The sequence below is a fragment of the Antrostomus carolinensis genome, unplaced genomic scaffold (assembly GCF_000700745.2).
Source record: "Antrostomus carolinensis isolate BGI_N321 unplaced genomic scaffold, ASM70074v2 scaffold20186, whole genome shotgun sequence".
NCBI lineage: Eukaryota > Metazoa > Chordata > Aves > Caprimulgiformes > Caprimulgidae > Antrostomus > Antrostomus carolinensis.
Window position 1 is genome coordinate 1 of NW_010324176.1, and position 15,985 is coordinate 15,985.

General features: G+C 42.7%; 1 protein-coding gene across 1 annotated transcript; it reads right to left on the bottom strand.

Moving 5' to 3' along the window:
• Positions 1-334: 334 nt before the first annotated feature.
• Positions 335-1,597, bottom strand: MEX3C (mex-3 RNA binding family member C). The gene has a single exon (XM_010170852.2). It carries the CDS (start codon positions 1,595-1,597, stop codon positions 335-337), a length of 1,263 nt encoding a protein of 420 aa, XP_010169154.2.
• Between the last annotated feature and the right edge of the window lie 14,388 nt (positions 1,598-15,985).

The following is a 15,985-nucleotide window of genomic DNA, read 5'->3' on the forward strand; positions in this document are numbered from 1 at the left end:
TATATATTTTTAGATTGATTTTGTAGTTGGGTAATTGATGAAAACTTCTCATTGTGCCACAACATCTCACCAGCTCCATCTTTGCTGAAGCCACCATCTGCTCACGCTCAACTGGACAGAGACCACCTGGGTTTTTAGTGTTACCATAGCAGCCTTTTTTTTTTTTTGCTGAGAAAAATAGAAATTTATCTATTTAACAATTTCAACCTAATCCCAAGAGTCAAAATTCATGAGGAAGTTTTACTAGAGGGTACCATGACACCCATGCCTTGAAGTTGTTCTTAAAAAAATCCATCTATAATAATAATAATCTATATATATATATATATATATTTTAAGAGTGAATTTGGATTGCCTGAGTAACAGCTGTCTGGCAAACAGGACACGAGGGCGTTTCCTTCTCACAGATGTTGTTGGCACACTCCATACAGAAGAGATTGTGACCGCAAGGAACCAGAGCGGCGATGACTTCGCTCTCAAAACAGATCACGCAATCGTGTTTCCGTCTCGACTCGGGAGGTGAACTAGATGTGGAACCACCGTTGGAAGAGGAATAACTGTTGGTACCGTTGGAGAAAGCAGGGATGTATATAGGAAGGCCAGTTTGGTGGCCAGTGTTAGGTGGGTCGCTCCTCACTCTCCTTGCCAAGGGATGATCAAGATTTTCTGGAAAGGTGGGTGATTGACGAGGAGTTGATGGTTGACTCCCTCGACGTTGAGGTTTGGAATTACTAATAGGATCATTACCAAAGCCAGAAAGTGGATTTACAGGTTCAAAAGGGGTCCATATAGTTTGAGAAGGTGTTGGTAAAGAGTCATACGTGGGAGAGTCGACTGCAAGGTCTTCTGTGCCCACTGAAGGCAACGTTTCTCCAAACCAGAAGTTACCTGTGCTGAAGGGACTCGTCGGGCTGAAGTCAGCCAATCTATTGCTTCCAAAATAGGAATCTGTGGAGCCACTTCCCAAAGAGCTGGAACTGTCGTTTCTATAATTAGAAATCATCCTGGTACGACTAGGAGGGACAGGGTTAGAAGCAAGCCAAGCAGATCCAAGAGCACCTCCTTCAAAGCTGACATCGGTGCCGTTGTAATGGAAATCGTTCTCTTCGTTGAGCTCGATGTAGTTGCCCGTGCGCATGGCTATGTGCATCTCGATCTCCTCCCGCGCGCGGTCAACGTTCTCGGGCATTCCCGTAACTTCAAAGACTGGTTCCTTGTCTCTGCTCGGAGTGACTATGTAGGTATGGGTTTGTTGCTGAATTCTTTTGATTGTAGCTCCTTTCGGTCCAACCACTAGCCCAACTACGCGGTAAGGCACCCTGACTTGGACCGTTGTCTGACCCGGAAGGTTGGGGGTACATGGTAAACCTCCCAAGGTAGGACCATTCTTGTTACGTGATGCTCTGATCATGGAGAAGTGTTCAGCAGCTGAAAGAATTTCCCTTTTGGCCATGGCTACATCTTCTTTTCGTCCAGTGACAACAAAGATGGGTTCTTCTCCACGAACAGGGGTCTTAATGTAAGTATTTGTCTTGGCCCTTAGCGCTTTTATTTTGCAACCTGTTGAAAGGAAACACAGGCGAGTTGAGGAAGACATCTAAGATTAGAAAGCCACAAGAAAGTCAACTATTTTAAGCTGTTGGAGACTTTCAAGAAACCAGAGGGTGAAACCAAAAGTAGCTTTATTTTTTTATGTCTGCAAGCCACACTAGAGAAAGCAGTAACAACTTCTACTGATGATTTCCAAACAGACTTCTGTGACACTTAGAGCCACAAACTTATTTTAGCAACAGGTTTTTTTTTGGGTTCTTTCAGCCCATCATCTCCTCAATTGCTATTAGAGGGTGAATAAATGTGGGTGGTTTTTGGTGGATGGTTTTTTGTGGATGTTATTTTCTCTCTGACAGCCACTGGAGAAGAGAAGGCTCCAGGGAGATCTTATAGTGGCCTCCCAGTACCTGAAGGGGCTCCAGGAAGGCTGGGGAGGGACTTTGGCCAAGGGCAGGGAGTGACAGAACAAGGGGTGATGGCTTGAAAGTGTCAGAGGGGAGATGGAGCTGAGATGTGAGGAAGGAATTGTTTGGTGTGAGGGTGGTGAGCCAGTGTCCCAGGTTGGCCAGAGAAGCTGTGGCTGCTCCTCCCTGGAAGTGTTTGTGGCCAGGTTGGATGAGGCTTTGAGCAACCTGGTCTAGTGGAAGGTGTCCCTGCTGCTGGCAGGGGGGTTGGAACTGGGTGAGCTTTAAGGTCCCTTCCAATCCAAACCAGTCTGGGATTCTATGATCATGCCATAAATATCGGTGGGTTTATATATATATATATATTATTTATTTATTTTTCTTCCCATTAATTTGGCCTCCTTCAGTTACTTCTAAGATCCTACAAAAGGAATAAAGGTTCACACATCCACACACTTCAATCTGCTGATCCATCAGCCACCTTCTAACAACCATGACCTAAAAAAAAAGCCAATTAAACATTGATAAGCGACAGAAAGGTCTGTTATCACCACCTGGGGAGGAAAATTATTGATTTACAGAGAACTCTTCAATCATTTCCTGTTATCAATCAGTGTTATTTAAACCTTACTCTTCCCTGTGAGATGAAGGAGCCACTCCTTGAACTGTTGAGTAGGAGTTCAAGCAGTTTGTTGCATGCAAATAAAGCTGATGACAGTAAGATGAGGTGCCTAGGTGGAATTTCTCTCTTTACCTGGGTAAATAGAGCTTGAAAAAGAAGCAAAAAGTTAATAAAACATTTGTCTTTTGATTTTTGGGGATTGAATTATAAACTTTGCTGGGATACAGCGGCAGGAAACTCTTTCCTAAGATGCTTAAGGTGTTTTGGCACGGTGCAGAGAACCTGTCACAGGACTGGAAAAGCAGGCAGAGTAAAATTAAAGAGAGACAAGCAGGTCCAGGAGATGCAAGAGAGTTTGGAAGCTTCAATCTTCACTGAATTTCACTCCTATTAACACAAATTCAAAAGCACGTGGAGCTAAATATGATTTTATCACAAACCTCATCCTGAAACAACAACAAGCGACGGGATCTTGGAGGCCCTATGTCCACTAGAACATGTGTGGAGGGAGGGGATGCAGAGGCAAGAGCCAAACAAGAAGTTCAGCCTGAAGTATCTGCAGGAGAGAACAAACCCCACTGAGAATCATAGAATGGTTTGGATTGGAAGGGCCCTTAAAGCTCACCCAGTTCCACCCCCCCTGCCAGCAGCAGGGACACCTTCCACTAGACCAGGTTGCTCAAAGCCTCATCCAACCTGGCCGAGAACACTTCCAGGGAGGAGCAGCCACAGCTTCCTTGGGCAACCTGAAGGGGACTCATGGTCTACTAGATTAAAAAAAGGGGAAAACACAGGTATGAGATGACTTATGGAAAGAGCAAAGCACACAACCTTCAAAGCCTTGTCACCTCCCTGCTCACAACAGACCTCAATTTGCCTTTACTCCTTCCATCTCTCCACAGAATGGTTTGGGTTGGAAGGGACAGAATCCCAGGATTGCCTGGATTGGAAAAGCCCTTCAAGATCATGGAGTCCAACCATCAACCCAACACTGACAAGTCCCCGTCTGACCCACGTCCCTCAGCACTGTGTCTACACGACTCTTCAATCCCTCCAGGGATGGGGACTCCACCACTGCCCTGGGCAACCCCTTCCAATGCCTCAGAACCCTTGCAGCAAAGAAATTCTTCCTCACATCCCATCTCAACTGCCCTGGCCACAACTGGAGCCCATTTCCTCTTGGCCTGTCCCTTGGGCCTTGGTTGAACAGACCCACCCCACCTCTCTCCACCCTCCTCCAAGGGACTTGCACAGAGCCACAAGGTCTCCCCTCAGCCTCCTTTTCTCCAGGCTCAACACCCCCAGTTCCCTCAGCTGCTCCTTGTAGGACTTGTTCTCCAGGCCCTTCATCAGCTTCGTTGCCCTCAAATCAAGTTAGAAATCTGCAGCTTCAGTTTTTTCCCCATTTCAGCTGCAAACTCAAGAGATTTTTTTGCCAGAGCCACATTTCCACATCAACTCCAGAGTGAAGAAAAGCCTTCTCGACTTCCTTCCTCGGGCTGCAGAACGGCACAGATGAAGGTGGGCAAAGCTTTGCTTTGAAGATCTGAGTCACATACCTAGAAAGCAGAGACTTTTAAACATCACAAACTGGGCTTCAATGGAAAGTTGACTCCACAGACTGTCAAGGTCAACTCTCAAACTATCTGAGAAGTTCAAAGAGAACTGAAGAAAGTCTCCACATACAAAAGTAGAGATGTTTGAGAGAGTCAGTCAGTATCTGCTGGGTTTTGTCTGCAAGGAGTGCTGGAAAACCCCACAACACTCATGGTAAATAAAACTCAAGGTCAGGAGCTCATTATCCCACCCCACCAGGATGATCTTTCTAACCAGCTGCTCTGGTTTCCCACCCTCCTCCATTAGTCACTATCGAGGCGACGATACGAAGCACGGCTGATCCCATCCCCTCTCCAACAATTCACAGACTCTGTGGCCACCATGACATGAGGTTGGCCAGCGATGAAGTCATATGGCCAACAGATGAATGGAGAAGTTTCCCAATCCCCTCAGCTTAGAAACAGAAGACAAAGGAGAGGAAAAAAAAAATACACTGCCCCACACTTTTGCAATAAATCATCAGATGTTTGTGTCCAAGATTTTGAAGCACAAGGATAAAAGAGTCTGAAGAAGGGACCTTCTAGACTGGAAACGTGATTTAATCAAAGCTTTCAAAGTGATTTTAGTTTGGGAAATCTAATAATTTTCATTTTGGAAGTCATTTAGTAATGGAAGTCTTCTCAATACAAGTTCTTGTGTTGGGTTTGTGTGTGTGGGGGTGGTTTTGGTAGTGGGGGAAGGGGCTAAAGTGATGGCCCCTGGGAGAAGCTTCCCAAAGCTCCCCTGACTCCATGGTGGATCCACCTCCACCCCAGGCTGAGCCAATTAGAGATAGAGAAATGCCTCTGGGAATCAGTATTTATGAGAGAAGAACCAGTTTGAAAAGAAGAAGGTGGAGAGAACCTGGAGAAGAAGCCATTGACCTGAACAAAGAACGATCATTGGCAAAAACAAAGAGAACACCCCTGCCATGAGGAAGGAGGAGGAGGGGAGACAGAGAACCTCAGACTGGGATAGTAGAAGAGGAGGAGAGGTAAATGGAGTCCCCTGCAGCCCATGAAGGTTCAATGGCAGAGCAGATACCCACGTGTAGGCCATGGAGGATCCACGCTGGAGCAGAGAAGCTGAACCTGAGGGCAGGTGTGACTGGAATTGAGACCCCAGAGTTGCTCAACACCAGAGCAAGGGGAGGAGGTGCACTGGACTGGAGACCCATCTGCAGCCCATGGATGTCCCCATGCCAGAGCCAGGAGCTGAGCCCAAAGAGGTCCTTGACTCCATGGGCAGCCCACGTTGGAACACTTTGTTCCTGGACTCTTTCAGCCCACGGGAGGGATCTCATGGTGGAAAGAGCAGCAGATGAACTGACTGAACCCCCATTCCCTGTCCCCTGTGCCCTGGGGGAGAAGGGAGAGAAATGGGGAGCACAGGTGGGAGGAGAGTCAGTGCAGGACCCCATGGTCTGAGCTGTGGGTGAAACCACCACATGAACACACTTGGTTGAGGAGCACAAGCATTCCTAAGCAGCACACTCAACTCTAAGTACCTCCTGACACAGTTAAACCCCAAAAACCTTTTAGTTTTGCTTTCATTTAGGTAAAAATTTAGCACCTGCCCAGGCACCCAGCGAGGAGCTGAGCCCACACTGAGTGTTCATCTCACACCAGCTGATCTGCATCGTTCTTCTCATAGTTCCTCCCCATTTTTCCCCTTCAAGAGGACTATTTGACTACATATTCTAAACACACCACCAACATACTACCCAAAAAAACTTGAGGACAGCTCTGAAGGAATTGTTTACCTGATTCATTTGAAATTATCAAATGATAATTAATTTTAATTATTAATGATAATTAATTTTAAATTATCAAATGCTTCCTTATTAAAAAAAAAGGTGATAGGAAGACAGATTTTTATGTTTTTTTTAAGTGGATCTGCTGCCATGAACCAAGAACCACCCAAAAAACCATCCCACAAACAACTCCTCTGCACAGCCACAGTGGTAGCCCAGGAGAAACAGCAGCTTCCCCCCTCTAATTTCTTTCTTCTGAACTCACCTCAATGCCACACATTGAGAATGGGACAAGGATTGATTTACAGACGAAGATCCCTTCGTTGTGTGGTGTCCTCCCAACAGTTACACCAAGGGAAGAGAGTCCTTCATGCCTCCAAGTAGGGTTAGCAAAATGCAGCCTGTCAAAGCAAGTGTGCAACACCTCAAATCCACATTCCTCCTGTAGCTCTTGCCAAGTGCTGTGAAACCAGGGTCTGGCACGCAAAGGAACCTAAACCTTCTTACCATCACTTCTCTTGAACCTTGTTTCTCTGATTACATCAGCCTCTGGAGAAAAAAAAGGCCAAAACAGAATGGAAAGGATGGTTTATCTAAAGAGAAACCTGGAAATCACAGTGGGTAAAAATTCACAGTGAACAACCTTTGTGAACCACAATCAACTGACAACACCGATTTGTTCTCCTTCCCTTCTCCTGACAGGGACCTTGATAAAGGGGTGAAACTGGAGAACCTCCTGCAGGTCTTTAGACACACAAATCCTGTGGGAAGACACCAGCACTGCTGGGCAGTGAGCAAAGTGAAGCAGCATTAGCATCAACTCCTCTCCTATGAATCACTGAGACTGGAAAAGCCCTTGAAGATCATGGAGTCCAACCATCAACCCAACACTGACAATTCCACCTCTAACCCACGTCCCTCAGCACTGTGTCTACACGACTCTTCAATCCCTCCAGGGATGGGGACTCCACCACTGCCCCGGGAAACCCCTTCCAATGCCTCAGAACCCTTGCAGCAAAGAAATTCTTCCTCACATCCCATCTCAACTGCCCCGGCCACAACTGGAGCCCATTTCCTCTTGGCCTGTCCCTTGGGCCTTGGTTGAACAGACCCACCCCCACCTCTCTCCACCCTCCTCCAAGGGACTTGCACAGAGCCACAAGGTCTCCCCTCAGCCTCCTTTTCTCCAGGCTCAACACCCCCAGTTCCCTCAGCCACAAGGGAACTCAGCACACTTGTGCTCCAGACCCTTCCCCAGCTCCGTTCCCTTCTCTGGACACGCTCCAGCACCTCCATGTCCTTCTTGGACTCAGGGGCCCAACACTGAACCCAGCACTCCAGCTGCGGCCTCACCAGTGATTCCCAGTGCAGGGGGAAGAGAACTTCCCTGCTCCTACTGGCCACACTGGTGCTGATCCAGGCCAGGATGCCCTTGGCCTCCTTGGCCACCTGGTCAAGACTATGGTCTTTAGCACTCTGACCACTGATTCTATAATACACTGCCACCAAGTAAGGAGGTGGCAACAGAATAATTAGTGACATCAACCTGGAACCACGACCTTCTGGTATAGCCACGGTTAATTCCTTACCTAGAAAGTCAAGGGCAGGATCTGGGATGTCTGGGGACTGGCCAGGGATTTGCCTTCTCTGAACCTGCAACTGTGGATGCAGCTTTAAAGGTAAAGTCCATTAAGCTGGCAGAGCCTTTATTTAATTGCTAGGTTGCCACAAGCTTTTAATTGCAAAGTGAGACCTCCTGCAGCTGATTTAAACTGAAAGAGGGGAGGTTCAGATGAGATATTAGGAAGAAGTTCTTCACTGTGAGGGTGGTCAGACACTGGAACAGGTTGCCCAAGGAAGTTGTGGATGCCCCCTCCCTGGAAGTGTTCTCGGCCAGGCTGGATGAGGCTTTGAGCAACCTGGTCTAGTGGAAGGTGTCCCTGCTGCTGGCAGGGGGGTTGGAACTGGATGAGCTTTAAGGTCCCTTCCAACCCAAACCAGTCTGGGATTCTATGTAACAAAGGATTTGCAGAGACTGAGACCCTGGAGATACTCTAAGTCCAAGGGCTGCTGGGTCTACAGAGCACAGCACTGCTCACCTGATTAACAACCAAAGTAAAATTCATTTACTTCATTAAGAATTGATTGCTCAAGGTATTTTTTTCAGAAGATCTGTTCGTTCCCACTGGTGGTACAAGCTGCATTCTTCTTGCTGAAACGTATCCAGTGTTTCCTCTCACTTGTGACACAGCTAAAAATATCTGAGCAGTTTGGGATGGTAACAGGAGAAAACTGATCCATGCCACATTTATTCAGTATTCAGAGATGAAGCTGCATTGGGATTGAAAAGAAAATCCCATTCTCAACTGTTTAATGGTTAAAGCTCCTTAAAGAGTTTGGCTACACAAGAAAATGAAGATCAGAATATTTTTGGCACTTCACTGGGTTATTAAAATCATGAAATACTACCTGTGATCTGGCCAAGTTGATAGACTTAACTCTGCTTACTATCACCTTTCACCTAAAAAAAATCAATTAATTCATCTCAAAACCTTGTTTTAATTCATGGACTGGAAAATTTCAACTCCTGACTATTTATTTATTTATTTCCCCCCCCAATAATACAGTTAAGTTGATGCAAAGAAGATGAATTAAGTCATTTTTCTACACTTGCAAAAGATGCAGATCTCCAAAAAAACCCCACCAAACTACATTACCTACCAGGCAGTTATTTATCACCCCTCCAACATTTTGATTTGAGGAATTAAAGCTGTGAAAATATTGCTTTTAAATAATTTGAAGAGACAGTTTAAACTTGGATAATTATCAAATAGTAGGTTTTGAAAGCAAGTTTCCTTTTATTATTATTATTATTATTATTCAGCTTTTTCTACAGCCAGAAACTGAGAAGACACCTCATCACAGAGTGCAACATCCATCCTTGAAGACAGGATGAGACCACTACCAACATCTCTAACAGCTTCCCCCATCAGCATTCCAGAGGCCAGACAACAGTCTGATCATTATCTGGGGTTAATTAGCCAGTAAGATTTGGGTTCCTGTGGGACAACCAGACATGACACATGCCAGAGAGCTAACAAATATGAATACACCAAGAGATGGATGCTCAAGCTCATGGAGAAGCTCATGGAGAAGGTGAAGATGCCAGTTCCCAAAGAAGAGGAGAGCTAGGGGACACCTGCTTAAATGGGGACACGGACACACACAATTTTAAGCCACAATTGTTTTGTTCATCTAACAAAGCAAAGCCATCTCCTCCCTGGTGGTACCCGAACTGCAGTTCCTTGGAGGTGGTCACTTGAAATGCATACGTAGAGTTGTGAGATTGGTGTCCCTGGGTAAAGGGATCCAAGCTCTAGGATGTGCTCCTGCCCTTCAGAGAATCCCAGCCTGGTTTGGATTGGAAGGGACCTTGAAGCTCATCCAGTCCCAACCCCCCTGCCAGCAGCAGGGACACCTTCCACTAGACCAGGTTGCTCAAAGCCTCATCCAACCTGGCTGAGAACACTTCCAGGGAGGAGCAGCCACAGCTTCTCTGGCCAACCTGGGACACTGGCTCACCACCCTCACACCAAACAATTTCTTCCTCACATCTCAGCTCCATCTCCCCTCTGCCACTTTCAAGCCATCACCCCTTGTTCTCTCACTCCCTGCCCTTGGCCAAAGTCCCTCCCCAGCCTTCCTGGAGCCCCTTCAGGTACTGGGAGGCCACTAGAAGGTCTCCCCGGAGCCTTCTCTTCTCCAGGCTGAACAGCCCCAACTCTCTCAGCCTGTCCTCACAGCAGAGCTGCTCCAGCCCTCGCATCATAATGCTCCAAGTAGATAAATTAGTGAGGAGTGTAGAGAAGAAAGAAAAACCTCAACTGCCAGCCACTCTGATAAAAGTTATTCCAAGAGAAAGAAAGATAACACACAAATCTTTCAAGAAAACAGAAAAATCTGAGCATTTGCTACCAAAACGCACTTCTCCCTGCCCTTCTGCTCCCCTCATTAACTTCCCACTGCAATCAAAGTGCTTTTAGTTACGCTGCAGTTACCAAACCCCTGTGCCTGCCTGTGGAACATTTCAATATGACTCATTCTATATATAGCATCTGAGGCTGCTCCCATTCTAATTCCATCACGCTTACCCATTGCTGAGGAGCAACTGACCACTTGGTTCACTTTGGATTTTTATTTTATTTTATTTTTTACTTACATATACAACTGTTAAGATGATACATGACTTTCCTACTTGTCATCATCCAGCTGGAACTGTAAAAAAGGTTTTTAAAGAGAAGATACTTTCCAGATTAGCCTTTCAGGCTGAGTTCACTGCAACAGCACACAAGCTCGGGCATGTTGAGGTAGAAGGAAGGAGGACAACCTGAAGATCTCAAGTACTTTAAGCAAGAGCCAAGGAATTATAGTCAACCACTCAGCTGTGCCAGACTATAAGGAGTAAGACTTTGGTTCTACTGCTGCCAAGCTAATGGATGGGAAAAGAGGGGAAACTAAGAGTTTCTGATGATATTTAGAAAACTTCCCAAGGGAAGGCTGCTCAGAACTTCTCAGGGACATTTTTCTCTCTCCTGGAAAACAAAAACTGGTTGAAGAACCATATATAAACTCTTTATTAAAGCTTTCTTAGGTATGTATCAGTTTATCAATCAATCAATGTATATATTAATCCAGTACAGAGTGAAATAAGTCAGCCTACACACTGTTTCCTTCTATATGTCAGGCTGGGATAATCTATCAAATCAAATCTATCAAATCAACAATCTCACAGGCAGAGGAATAAACACTCCAACTCTCAAGACAGATGGCAACTCAGTAAACAAGTCACATGCAGCAAAAAAGCCACAGGGTAGCAACTTATATTATTAATTCTTTGCACTACTGCAGCAGCAGGACTAAGGTAGTAGCTGCTGAGTAAAATTAGAAAGATAACACTAGTAGTAAAGTAATAGTTGTAAGAGAGGGAGTATGTCCAACCAAGAAAATAGCTACAGGGAAAAAGAAATGTTTTAATTAAGAACATTGATTTAGTGAATGAAGAGATTGGTGTAAAGAAGTGTTGGGAAAAGTGACCTGCACAAGGAGGATATTAAAAATATTTAACATGCAAAAAAAAAAAAAATTAATATATAAATCTTCACCTACACCAAATCCCTGATTCAAAAATGCTGTTTTGAAACACAGAATCCCACAGTATCTTGTCAAATGTCAAATGAACTAGAAGGTGAAAAGTAAGAGATGTGTCTTTGTTCAAAGGAGAAGCAGAACTCGGTGCAGACCACAGAATTACTGACTCACACCAGTGAAGGAAACTGAGATCTCAAGACGCTGGCAAGATCTCCTAACTTAAAGGAATACCTGCAAGAGAGAGAAAAAGGAAGATATTCTTAAAGATTAACTGAAATTGGAAAGAAATGCTTCATTTAGAGCTTTTAGGCTTTTTCTTTTGATTAAATAAAAATGTTTTAGTGCTCAGTTTTAGTTTATTTTTTAAATAAAAAAAAGTTTTAGTCTTTTTTTTTTTTTCCTTCCCCCACTTTACAGCAAATTTGCAACTCTACCCCTGTGAATTTTTTTTGCCTGCAATGGGGAAATCAACCCTGTTGGGTGGAGGTATTACATCCAAACTACATTTCAGATCTTTTGAGATATCCAACACTTTTGTTTAGAACAAAGTTTCTCTTCCAGAAATTCAAGACCACAGTGTACTAGAAGAGAGGGTAACGGAGGCTAAGACAGGGGAAAACACACAACATCTGCTCACTTTACTAACAGCTTTAAAAATAAAATTAATCATGTTTTCTCATGCCACAGACAGGTTAATCCAGTGGAATTCAGAAGCACATTAATCAGGATTTTTTTGGTATGTGTATATTATAAATTTTTTAAAAGAACCAATTTTCAGAACACAGCAATTTTACAAGAAAAATCAAAGGATCAGAGACTTAGAAATGAGTATTTTCTATCACAAGATTGGTAGTGTTTTAATTTCAGTTTCATTTAAAAGATAAATCTTACTTATGCAGGTACTTACATGTTAAAATCTAGAGAATTTCTGGCAAACTACACAAAGAGAGAGAGAAAAATCAATCTCTGGAGTGTGTTTGGTGTGCTTCCCACCCAACAAGCCAGACAAGAGCAGCATTTATGAGTGAGGATTTATGATCCCAGCTGGAAAACCTGCACCTTTCTGACACACTTTGGAACTCGAATTAAAATCTTTGTATAGTACAAATGGATCAACAGCAGAACTGAAATCATGTTTATTCCACAGGTCACTGAAACTTCAGCAGCGATTTCAAACTGTGCCAGGTCACAGAACGCTCACATGTTTCAGTTCCTGGAGTTCCAGGCTCTAAAAATGATGAGACTTCAGTTTGTTAGAGAAAAAAAAATAGCTTTTATATTGGTTTTCAACAAATAGCTCAGGTTTTCTTTCAGGCTTTAGAACAAGTCATTTAACACAACATTTAATAACCTGCTTGTTATAGAAGATGCAGAAAAAGAAATATAATCTGAAATGTTAACTGCCTTTTTCAGTTGTCACTTAAAATTTAGCTGTGGGTTTTGTAGTCTGGGGTAATCAACTGACATGGGGATTGGGATGATTTTCAGTCATGCAAATTAAACTTATTCATGACAGTGGAAATCTTTAGCACTCAATTTTTATTTTATTTTATTTTTTAAAGTGCAATTCAGACTAGTCCATTATGCTTATGCTGACTACTTCTTCCAGGTCAGCAATTAATAACCAGTTAAGGCTACACAAGTAGCATCAATAATTCAGTAACATTATTATCACAACACAAGAGAACATAAAAACCAGACATTTAGTTCTTTTTTGAAGGGACTATAATTATCCTACCATAGGACATCTATGTCCTGTACTCAGCTAATATTTGTTCCAGGATTGTTTTAGCACTGTTTCCACTCCCCAAGAGTGATAGTTATTGTTTTTATTTACCTGTTATCAACTACCAACTTATCAAAATCATTATTATTGTTTGTTTCAAGTTAGAGGATTATTTTTAAACAAAGTAATATTTTCCTCAAGAGCCCACGATCAAAAAGCAAAGAGCAAAAAAGAGTCCAAGGTCATTAAAAATGTATTAAAATGTTATTTTAGTTTGCAAGGCTGTCTCCTGCAAAGTAGATTTGTCATTATCGATTCAATCAGTGAAATGGGATGATATCATTCCTCCTCCTCCTCCTCCTCTTACTCATCTGGGGTTTGGAGACTGCCCTGCCCGTTTCAAGTTCTGCAGCCATCATCCAAACTATTTCTTACTTGAAGAAAGAGAAGCATCAGGCTTTAGAGTTCAGTAGCTCCAATACCAGTGATGTCTTAGGGAGAAAAACCACTATTATCAGCTTTATCAAGGATAGAAACAGTTGGAAAAAATCACATTATTTGGATGGTGACAACACTGGAATGTTTTATGTAAATATATTCCAACCATCATTATCTGAAGACAATTAATACACCCAAGGATAAAGCATCTTTCTGCAGGACAGACTTTTGTCCCTTCCAACATCTTTCAGGTTTTCTGTTCATGTCTTCAGACAGCATCTCTCTTTTTGCATTATTTAAATGCAAAAATAAATTCTTTATTTAAATTTAATCATTCTCTTTTAGTGTTTAAACATATAATTTTTATTTTATTTTATTTTTTTTCTTTAGTGTAAAGAAAGTAGCAAGAGGCACTGAAAACTCCAGTTAAACTTCTCAAATCCTTCTCAAAGCCCACCAAGCCATGGCAGAATGGCCACAGAAAAAATACCATCACTAATTTTTACTTAGAGGAAAACAGTTTCCAATCGATCCACAGCAGTTTTTTACAAATCCTTCACATGATTTAGAAATGAAAACAAAATCTCCCAAGTTAAATATCCAGAAGTTTGGGGGGGTTTTTTTTTTTAAGTACTTCTATAATTTTGGATATATGCCCCATGCCAGGCAAACTAAAGTCACCTCCTCAGCAATGCAGTTTCCTTGTTACCACTTCTCAAGGGCACTTTATTTATTTTTATTAAAAAAAACCCCAAACAAACATGTAATTTTGGGGATTTTTAGCTGCTGACAGCAAAGGAAGTCACTTTTCTGATCAGCACGATGACTGGCCAACTTACTGAAGGTTGGATGCAACAGCTTAGTTCAAATTCATCCAGGAAGCCTGTACAATGCCATGAATGGAATCTAGTTTTCCTGGCTCTCAGTCACATGCCTTCCCAAGAATAAAAGGATACAAATATCTTTTCCTTTGTTGTTCACCTTTGAGATTCTCCTACTTCAAAAGATTATAAAATTCTATTATGCCAACTCAACCAGTGTCTGTCAGCTGCATTTTTGAGGGGCAAGGGAAATAAGAAAAGGTTTAGAGATTTTAAAATACTTTTTTAAAGGCACAAAAACCCTCCCAGGATTCAGATTTTTTTATTTTTTTAAAGAAGGAACACCTGCTATTCATTAAAAGAAAATCTTACTTAAGCCTTTTCCAGTGATGTAAATGCTTCCAGTAGCAACACATTAAAATACTGTCACAGTAACCCAGCAGCCTCCAACATAACTTCACAAAAAAAAACCCAACACCCCCAAAAATATCAACCACAAGGTACATTTCAGACACTCCACACCTTCTACAGCTGCAACATCCCACATCTGTGCACAGCTACCAGCACAGATTTGATAATTACAGCTACCCATGTGGGAACCTGTGATCCAGCAACCTGGAGCAGGGCTGTGGGAGCATCACTTCACTGCCTGAAGTGCTCTATTTATTTCTGAAACTTGTATTTCACTTTTTTTTTTTCTCCAATTATGTGCAAGTACCATAAGGTTTTTGCTTGTTTACAGCTCTCTTAGGAATCAGAGGTTCCTTTAGTCTGATCAACAGCGTCTGGAAATTTTCTTCCTCTGTGCAAAAAAAAATTAAATTTGGATTAAAACAAGAAATAAATCCTGTGGAATTCCAGTTGCTGTTACTTCTTCCAGTTAGAGGGAGTTAGGACTTACAATAAACATGCTTTCAGACACAGCAGTGAGGCCTCCAGCAAAAGCCCAGCTCAAACTCAGCATTCCTGATGTTTCAGAGCTGATGTTTTCAGGCTGCAGACATTTCAAGTTCTTTTTCTACCTCATGAAGAGACAGCAAGAGAAAGTGTATAAACTTCATTTGAGGGAGAATCCATCAGAAGTAATATTCCAATGACACCATTAGATATTAAAATATTACAGCACAGAGGAGTACAACTGAAGCTGAATTTGTTTCAGACAATGCAACCAGCTGGTTATAGTGTGTGCTAGGAAAAGAATATGAAGTATTTTCATTTTTAGAGAGAGCAGAACCATGAGGAAAGGATGCAGCTCTGGCCAACCTTGCTCCAGGGAGAGCAAACTGATAATATTTCACTGGGTGAAAGCACAGAGACATCCAAAGCAGGTAGATGAGGACACAAGAATCTCTAGCCCATGAAACGAGCCAGCACGGATCTGGGCCATAAAAGGAGATGTAAGGACTATTATTTCTAAGAAATTTGACAAATATTTAGTGGAACTAATACAACTTACATAAGTCTGTCTCCTAAGCATAAATCTCTCTTGAATGAGAATTTTGAAGGACCTCCTTACGCAAAGCTTTCATGCAAGTCAACTTGGGAACAATGTTTTTTTCTCAGGTCTCTTTCCACTCTTTCTGCTCCTTCCTTTTTTTTCTAGCCCTAATTCTTTTTCTGATCCAATCCCTCCCTACCGAGGCTCAATATTTTATCACAAGCCAAACAGTGTGACATCAGATAAGAAATAAAAGCCAAAGCAACAAATGAACTCTTCAGGAACAACGATCCTGTTTTGATCCAAACTCCCATTATCTTGTTTTTTAAGTGACTCAAAGTACTGAAAAATATCCTACAGAGAACAATCCTGATTTAGTGGAGAATAAACACAGCAGCCTAATCACTCCTCAAAGCCCAATAGTTTGTCTTTCTCTTTTAGAGGACTGTAGCAATAACCATTTTCAGTTCTGTTTTCCATCTCCCACC